Source organism: Macrobrachium rosenbergii, chromosome 45 (assembly GCF_040412425.1).
Source record: "Macrobrachium rosenbergii isolate ZJJX-2024 chromosome 45, ASM4041242v1, whole genome shotgun sequence".
Taxonomy (NCBI): domain Eukaryota; kingdom Metazoa; phylum Arthropoda; class Malacostraca; order Decapoda; family Palaemonidae; genus Macrobrachium; species Macrobrachium rosenbergii.
Window position 1 is genome coordinate 16,987,707 of NC_089785.1, and position 10,016 is coordinate 16,997,722.

Genomic DNA, 10,016 nt, shown 5'->3' on the forward strand with positions numbered 1-10,016 from the left:
CTTGGCTGTAGAAAATAATTTTTATGTAGGTGGCCACACTATTTGACCATTAAAAACAAATCTTATGTGAGTGGCCTCACTACATGAACCAGGATGTCTGTATTTTACTTGGGTGGCCACACTATATGAACAAGAATGTCTGCATCTTACATGGGTGGCCAGACTGTACGAACCAGGATGTCGTATCTTACGTGGGTGGACACAATCTTACGTGGGTAGCCACACTGTATGAACAAGGATGTCTGTATCTTGCAGGGGTGGCCACACTGTATGAACAAGGATGTCTGTACCGTATGTAGGTGACCACACTGTATGAACCAGGATGCCTGTATCTTGCATGTGTGGCCACACTGCAGGAACAACGAAGTCTGTATCTTACATGGGTGGCCGGTTTGCATGAACAAGGATGTCTGTACCTTACAAAGGTGTCCACACTGTATGAGCAAGGATGTCTGTATCTTACATGGGTGGCCAGATTGTACGAACGGGGATGTCTGTATCTTACATGGGTGGCCACACTGCATGAACAAGGATGTCTGTATCTTACATGGGTGGCCACACTATATGAACAAGGATGTTTATATATTATGTGGGAAGCCATACCACATCAACCATATTTATATCTTATGTGGGTGGCCACACTATATGAACCAGGATGTTTATATCTCATGTGGGTGGCCATATTATGAACCAGGAGGTTTATATCTTCTGTGGGTGGCCTTATCACATGAACCTAAATATTTATATCTGATATTGGTTGGACATATTACATGACCTTGGATGTAGGATTATTTTTCTTGCAAGTGACCAAATTGTATAAGTAGGTAGGTTTGGAAAGAGAAACCCACAAGATTCCTGTGTATAACTTGTTTACTTGTAAATATTAACATGTTACTTTTAAACTCGAGTACTTTCAGGTCCTAACTAAAAGTACTCGAGTTTAAAAGTAACATGTAAATATTTACAAGTAAACAAGTTATACACAGGAATCTTGTGGGTTTCTCTTTCCATCTTCAGAAGAAAACTGAAAGAAGTTTTTGTAAGGTAGGTTTACTACTCATGTGATTGGCCTAGCTGTATTTGCAAGAAAGTTTATTTTTTCTCACCTGGCTGTCAAAAACACACAAGTGCAAAGGATTATTTCTCAAGTGAAAGGTCAAACTGAATCACAAGCCTGCGGCCACACTATGAACAAGAATATTGTTCTCCCATGTGGTTGTTGCCACACTGTACAAGAGCTGGTTTAACAGTCACGTCGCTGGACACACACGCCAGGTTGGGGTGGTCACCTTAAGTGCCCAACGGAGTTACTGTACTTCACTCCAAGTGCTGGCCACGCAAATAAAGTATCAAGGGTTTCCAGAGTCCTTGTCTGACTTCCCTTCCTTGATGGTATACTTGAGAAGGCTTTGTTTAATCTTTAGCTGATTGTATATCAACTACTGGTCATCATCATGACTTGGGTTTTATTTTCCATCCCCCTTCTGTTAGTTTCTTCTCCACATAGGTGCAGTTCATGTTTGCTAATATATATATATATATATATATATATATATATATATATATATATATATATATATATATATATATATATATATATATATATATATATATATATATATATATATATATATATATATATATATATATATATATATATATATATATATATATATATATATATATATATATATATATATATATATATATATATATATATATATATATATATATATATATATATATATATATATATATATATATATATATATATAATGTAAATATCGCGTGTGTGTTTTGACTTTTCTTCTCCCTTGATTTGGATCACTGCTCTCAAGTGTGGTCTCAGGTGCTGACTCTATCTCAAACTCTAGAACAGTTATATCATTTGTCAAGTTTATGTTAACTTGTGGCATCGACATAAAAGAGTTCACTGTTTGTTGTATAAAATTTTCTGCAACGACGAGCACCCTTTGCACTCTTCTTTACCTGACCTAGCTGTTTTTGCTAGCTAGCAATACTAGGCAGGCAGCCATTGCAGTGTGTCGTTTCCTAGTATAAAGTTTAACAAGACTCTGTTTGCTAGGAGTTTTATCCCCGTTACAACTAATGTGGAATAGTTTGTCTAGTGCAATTGTGGAATCTTCCTAACTCCAAATGTTTAAGTGAGGAATAAATTAATTCCTGTTTTCTGTTGAACTGAACAGAATATAAAATTTAGGCCAAAGGTCATGCGCTGGGACCTATGAGGTCGTTCAGTGCTGATAGGGAAAATGACAGTAAAAGGTCTGAAGTGTAACAGGAGGAAAACCTCACAGTTGCACTATGGAACAACTGTTAAGAGAGGGTAGAAAGTAAGATGGAAGAAAGAGAATACAAAAGGAGGTACTGTAAAAGGAACGAATGTAGTTGCAGCTAGGGGCCTAAGGAAGGCATGCTGCAAAGAACCTCAAAGTAATGCCTACAGTGCACAGCATGAGGTGCACTCTACTTTCTGCTGATGTCTCCAGAATCCAGGTGTATCGGTTTCATTTTGAAATCCTTCATAATTGTTTATCTCATTTTCTTATAACTCGTGTCTCCTTGCAGGCTGACCCCCTTTTTGGAGCCATCTCTGATTCATAGTCTACTGACTCTATACCATTAGGGTTTTCAGCTAAAGATTGAAAGGAAAAGAAGCCACATAATCTAACCTAACTGAACACGAAAGTCACGGCTTTGTATCTTTTCGACAAAATGCATAATGTTTCAGGCAACAATAACTTTGTTTATTCTTTTTTTAGGAATTTCCAGAATGAACCATATCAAAATTTTCGGTGTTAGCTGTTGATTAAGGCGACGCCAGTGCATGAAAACAATAATGGTCTGTTTACTGTTGTTTTCCTAGAGACCCACTCCATCGAAGGCACTCTGCAAGACACGCAAACTCAGTTCACCACAGATGTAATAATGCAGACAAATTCTGAGATTTACTCCTTTATTATACGGCATACTCGATATTAACTGTTATATCTATTTAGCTATAACACTCAGAAAAAGAAAAGTCTTTCACATTTTCTTGAACGACTTGATATTTTCAGACCTCCTGATGTCAAGTGGAGTTTCCTGTTTACTTTTGGAGCGGCAAATTTAAAGGCTAAAGCCTGCATTCGAATTGCATCTTGTTTCGAGTACATAAACATCAACAAATGCACTACAAATACACTACATCAATCAGCGGACACAAACAAAACTGCATGTCATATTACAGAATTGCACTTGCATTGGACGTGCACAGCCATAAGCGCTAATTAGCGATACTTTTGCACCCAACAAATTTCTCCTTCAACTTTTTCCCTGAGCGGAAAACAGAACGTTATTAGTCACGGGCGAAGAGCGCTGGGAGGTCCTCAAAGTTGTCATCTCATTTAATAGTTAACTAGAAAGTTCTCCCAAATGATTCTCTCTCTCTCTCTCTCTCTCTCTCTCTCTCTCTCTCTCTCTCTCTCTCTCTCTCTCTCTCTGTGTGTGTGTGTGTGTGTGTGTGTGTGTGTAAGGGGAGAGGGGAGATTGATTGACTGATTATGAAATTCAGGTGTTGAAGACCAAACTCCGGAACCCATTAGGATTATTCAGCGCAGCAATGAAGATAAATATATAAATTAACTGTGATTGATAATGAAAAAGTGAATGATAAAATACTGTTCTAGTAAAATCCAGTGTTAAAATATGAACGTAAAAAATGAAGAATGTTATTAGATAAAACCCATAAAAAATAAATATATATAAAACTTTTATATTTAAAATTAAAATATATACTTAATATATAAAGTAAATATGACAAATCTTTAATAAAAAGATATTACATTATATCACATTAAAAAGATCAGATTCTCTCATATAGCCCATAAGGGTTATCTACCTCAACCGACCTGGTTGTTATGTCGTTAAAGTATGTTATCGGGTTAACCTTTACGTAGCAATAGTTAAAAAAAAAACATTACCTATTTAATAAACGCCAGCGCCACACGACTTCCGATGACGAAACGCTTTACGAAATGGTAGAGAATCGTTAGGTAACGAATGACTCATTCGAACGTCGTCGAAAATCACGAAATCACGGGACTGCTGAAGACGAAATGACTCGCTGTGGCAATCGAGTCAATGACGAATGACTCATTTTGATGGTACAACCACAGGGCCCGGCAACAAATGATTCGGCTGGACGTTTAAATCACAGGTCTGTTGACAATGATTGAGACTGACGTCGCCGTTCGCATCAAGGGTCTGGTGACAATGTTTGGATGTTTGGATCACAAAGCTGTTGATGACGAAAAACTTTTTTTTTGACACTGATGCTTAACTCATAAGCCCGTAAAAAGAGAATGACTGCATTTACATTTACAATGACAAGGGCCTGGTGACAATATTTGGATGTCTGAATCACAAAGCTGTTGATGATGAACAACTTTTTTTTGACACTGATGCTCAACTCACAGGCCCGTAATAAGCAAATGACTGCATTTATATTTACAATCACAGAACTACCGGTACACCAAATGACCTGCTCTTATGTCAAGAGTCAAGTAAATGTAAACAATAAATAAAACAATGTTATCTCAACTTGGTGGTCAATCCAGAGTTTCGTCTATGTCACAATTTAACTTTGTTAAATGTAAATACAAAACAACTGATAAAGATGAATAACTTTAGAGCTTACATACCTTAGGTTCTCGGGTATACACATGATTTCCTGGCAGATTAAGTTGGCGTTGCAACACCAGTTGGCACGAGCACTGAAAAATAAGAAATTCCATAAATATATCTATGATAAAGTTATTAAAACTACTCGTTACAGATTACAATTGCCGTTGATGAGGAATATAGCAACTCTTGCTTTGTTTTGTCAATTGCTATAACGCCAGTTTTTGTTGCCACTGAAAAATGCTGAGGAATTAGAACGTATTGAATTTTACACATTAATTCCTAAAACATTCCTTACTTACAGACAAAAGATATTATACTGTCAATGTTTATGTTCATGCAGGGAAATGCACTGAGTTCAGAAAATCAGTTAAATGCTAGCAAAAACTATTAGCAGTTCTATCCGCAACAAGTTGTGAAAACTGCCAAAGAAATAACATTTAATATTGTCACAAACCTCTGCCTTCAAGGGCAAATGGCGCAAAATAATACTCCTGTGTGTCAATATGGCCTCAGGAAGTCAGGCGTCTTAAACTGAACAGTTGTTTTCGATCTCAACAAAGTTTCCTCCACACTTTTCGGAATTCATAAAAAACTGTATCATCCTCATGATTCTTTGGCAAAAAACATTTATGAAATTTGAGGCAATATTGACCTACTAAATCTGGCTAAAAGATACAATTCAGGCCATCTATTTCATCAAATATTTATATCTAAGTACAATTATTTTCATCAAATATTTATATCTATACATACTCTCTCCATCAGCAATATGTATGATTAACTAATTCTCTTTATGGTTTCTACATAATATTCAACACAAGGTTTGCTGCTGTCGATAATTAACAGAAAACCAGCCTAACAGCTTACAATCATCATTAGGAAACTAACATGCACCGTGTCCAAAGACATAATTGCTGAAATTAGATGGTCAAGTGTTATATTCCAAGATTATAGGAGTTTTATACTGGTAAGCTATACTTATTGGTTTAAAGATGCTTTATATACACTGTACATAAACTGCAGTCTAGCAGGTTTTGGTTGCAGGTTTCTATATTGATAAAAATTGCAGTGTTGCAGGGTTTGATGTATGGGGTGCTATACTAGCGCAGCTTTCTGCCTTGTCGAGTTAGGTTTGATTGCCCTAAGCTTACTTTAGGTACAGCACCCTGAACCTAAACTTAGCAAACGTTTCATCACTAATTTAACAAAAATTTAAAATGAAAAAGCATATGTGGCTCACATGAGCTCAACCTCAAGGTATATCTGTGCATACATTTAATAACTTAAAAATAAAGGAACACAAACATCAATGTTCAATAGTCTTTGAACTAGAATAAGTTCTATATCCATCAATACTGAGTCTAGCATTAGTAATGCCTATAGTTATTTTACTAATGGTCCGGTCAAGTTGTGATGTAAAACATTTACAGCCAAATTCAGTATTGGCTAAAACAAATGTTACCCCAATTAAGATACCAAAAACTTGGTTACATTAGACTAAGATGAGATTAATCTGCTACCACTCTTAATAGCATGAGAGTTTCCAAGGTAATTTTATTTCAAAATGGTAGCCTCAACTAGACACCTAAAACCACAGCTAAGCTTACTTATAATAAATCTGAAGAAATTACAGTACATATATATTTAAGTATATCACACAGATCATTAAAGATGGCCAAGTTATATAGTGTAAACTAACATAGCTAGGAAATTCTGCTCATTTCACAAAAGTAGTTTTTTTTTACCTTTTCAAAGACGCCACCAGCCTTCCAAGCAAAACTTTGAAAACTAACACAAAGTCTTATAGAGGGGTCAAACACAATGTCCCTGACTGTTTTGAATCATTAGCTCATAACAAGATTAAGCGTGGCCAAGCCAAATTTGTAAAACAACACTTGATTTGTAATCCGTCAAATCAAATAGGTAACTTTCATTTACTTTCCAATTAGATTGAAGAGGAAATCAGCAACTCTTGAATCATTCACTCTGTCATGTCCTAAATTGTTTTAGATCCTGTAAGTAAATTAACAAAACAAAGGCCTTCAAAATATAATATAAACTAAATGTGTCAAAGACATACTTTGTACCATATGAAGCAACACTAATGGATGAAACAATAACATAAGAGCTTTTGGTATAAAATATGGAGAGCAAAAACTTGTTAAGCAAGGTATTTGCTAGTTAATGTACAAATGATCTGAAATATTTCAATGTTTCAATTCAATCTTCAAAATGTTCTAACCTGTGACTCCAGTCATCTTACCAGGTTGAGAATTTGTCCACCACTCTGGTTATGCAGTGAGGCAATTTCAGTCATTTACAACAGGTTTGCTGAGAAATTCCTCTTTTACACTGATTCTCTTGAAACCAAGATTTCATTAAGATCAAATACCAAGATTCAGTGTTTTGGTCAGCATCCTGACACTAAGACTAATAGTGTTGTCAGCCTTGTGAAACATAGAAACAAAAGCATATTTTTGTTGTAATAGGCCACAGGAAGAAATTCTGTCTGACATTTGAGAATTTTTCACTTTTGTTATAAGTGAGAGGTCGCAATTGCTACTGACAACATGCTTCACACCTAAAAAGTTGTTTACTACTGGTGAGGTGCTTCATGTGTGAGGTCTTATAATGGGCTATAGCATTGAAACACCGCTGAAGTGCAAGGTAAGAAAAGTTTAAGAAAAGTTAAAAAGGATTCTAGGGGGTACAGCTGACTCTGGTCAAGTACAGCCCTGCAAATTAGGTTAGGTTAGATTAGGATGTGATATGACCCTCTTACTGGCATTGTCATACTTTGAGCCTCACATTAAGGGGGTCCAAGGCCCTTCCTTATCCACCCACACAAGGGTCTGAAAGGATACTCTGACTTAGGTTAGGTTACAGTGGGTTGAAGTGGGTCTGGTAGGATTGCATTTGCTCAGGTTACCATAACATGTAACCCACTTTATTGCCCTTGTCCTCCTTATCCATGTTTTATCCTTGTTTTTCCTTACTGTGATTAGTAATAAATCCACTCACAAAGTGTATCTCTACTTTTTCTTCCCCTAGACCCAAAGACCCAGCTTCCCAACATGATTCGCCATTTTTGGTAAAACTAGGCTTAAGAAAAACACATAAACAAGAAGTTTGTCACAACAGTGAGGGGTTGAAAATACAAACTGCAAGATAGGACAAGGATAATCAGTCAAAAATTATAGGTCTCATGTGTTGGGAGAGAAATAAATTGATCACGCATTAAATGACAATAAAACTGAATTTTTGTATTAATTTTCTGCAGACAACTGCAAAGAGTATGCCAAGACAAAACATACATTACAAAGCCGAACAAACGCCAAATTAAACCACCATATGGTGTACGATAACATAATAGGCTAAGTGCACATACTTTACTGCTTAGGCCTAGGTTATAGGTCTATGTTAATAATTCTAAAATGATGGCCAGCTTAAAACAATCGGTAATTCTTTACAAAAGGTCCGCATCAATATTTGGTGTTTGACCTTACTAAAATAATACAAAACCCCTTAATATGTACAGTAACTTAACACAACCACCTAACCTAACCTAGGGCGCCGTGCCCCTACCTGGGCCTAGTGGGGGGGGCTTCGCCCCCCTGCAACCCCCCTTAAGGGCACAACCCAATACATCAAACAAACACCAAATATTGATGCGGACCTTTTGTAAAGAATTACGAAACAATCAACATATTGCCATTCATAAGCAAAGCTAGGCTATACAGCGTTAACAAACATAGGCCTAAACAAACAACTCGCCTGAACATTCAACACATTTTAACAAAACCTTAACTTTGTCTGCTTAGGCCTACAGAGAGTTACACCGGAGAGTATTTAGTACCGGCCCAATGGAAATGAATGTTAAAACATGAACAAATGATGGTAAATATCTCGGTAACAGTAAAATTATTTTGGGTTTTGGTAGGTTGTTTTGATTAAAGCATATTAGGAGACTAAGTTAACAGCATAAAAACTCCAATATTGAATTGTGGCCTTAATAGGAAATAATATCCACCAAGCTTAATTTACGCGTATTACATAAAGTAATAAACTAATCCTCTTACCGGATAATATTCGGCAAAAGCAAACAGAGTATTGAGGTCAAGGATAATCACAGCACTTGAGGGTAAACAACACTGAGCACCAAACGAACAACACGTAACTGGCGAATTCCATAGCTATCAAATGACATCAACTCGCAAAGTTGACTGCACACCGACAATAAAATAAGTTAAAAATATACAAATATATAAATATGGTTGCATAAAAATGTTTAATGAGTTTACAAGAGCTTACATTAAAGCAACAGATATATTCACTTGCCTTCCGCGATAACAAACTCGAACGTCGCCGGGGAACCAAAACTTGACCACGCCTCATTCGTCGAATTTAGCGAACAATAAGAGCATAAATGAAAGCAGATGGGAGAGCATATGTCGCAAGAACGTATAACGAAAAGTAGTTGAACACGAGTGATATTTTCTAAAAACACGCTTTACCGCTGCGCTATTTTCCTGTCATTTCGTACTGCACAAGCCCGAATTGTGACATTCTTCGTAGCCTTTTATTATGGCCGGAATTATACACCATAGCGAGGGAGAGGTAATCTACGACGAAGGTGACTGTGTCAACACGATTCTTTTTAAACGTCAAAATCCATTACTCCGTCAATCATCTTTAGTGGTTTTCTTTTGTACTTTCCTTAGTTGGGGCTGTTCTTGTTACCAGTTGTCGTTTTGAATTACGAGATCCTTGACAAAAAAATCTGCAGAATGTTAATTACTTACTTTCCAATATTTTCATCTGAGTGTTCTTTTGTTCAAGATTTGTATTGCAATAAAATATCACCACTTTAATTTTGGGAGTCCCGTTGTGTAAAGAGATTCGGCATGTAACTTACACAGATGTCATTCCCTTAGAGAGAGAGAGAGAGAGAGAGAGAGAGAGAGAGAGAGAGAGAGAGAGAGAGAGAGAAATGCTTATGATAAAATTAGGTAGTCACTGTGAAGGTTTCTGAGAATGTAGGCTACTGATGGTAAGTTGTTCAGAGCAGCGAAAAGTTCTTACGATGAAGGTGAAGCTTTTGTCCGAGTTTCTTGGTGGGAGGGTGGCTGTTTTGTTGTAAAAGTGGAATGAGTTAGGTCTTGGTATGTCTCCACGGATGTTTAATATCTTTAAAGCAGTAGATTTAGAGGTGATGGACAGATGGTATGAAAAAGGTTTTGGAAAGGAAGGGCTCGACATCCAGGAGGGAGAAAGTACATGCAAGATAGATGTGAATGACGCCGTGTGTGTGGAGAATTTGATATGCTGCT

At 36.6% G+C, this 10,016-nt stretch overlaps 1 protein-coding gene across 6 annotated transcripts in view; it reads right to left on the minus strand.

The window, feature by feature from the left end:
* LOC136829720 (uncharacterized) overlaps positions 1-9,170 on the minus strand; it is a 188,682-nt gene extending 179,512 nt beyond the window's left edge. For 3 of the 6 annotated variants that reach the window (XR_010850458.1, XR_010850461.1, XR_010850457.1), the window contains exons 1-2: positions 8,766-8,894; positions 4,704-4,775 (exon numbers count right to left, since the gene is read on the minus strand). Coding sequence is in view for 2 of the 6 variants with exons in the window: in XM_067088520.1 (XP_066944621.1) it covers positions 4,704-4,775; positions 8,998-9,081 (156 nt within the window). In the remaining 4 variants the exon portion in view is untranslated. Of the gene's footprint in view, positions 1-4,703; positions 4,776-8,765; positions 8,895-8,997 lie in introns of those variants that run through there. The other 3 variants (XM_067088520.1, XM_067088521.1, XM_067088523.1) reach the window with 3 other exon arrangements.
* Between the last annotated feature and the right edge of the window lie 846 nt (positions 9,171-10,016).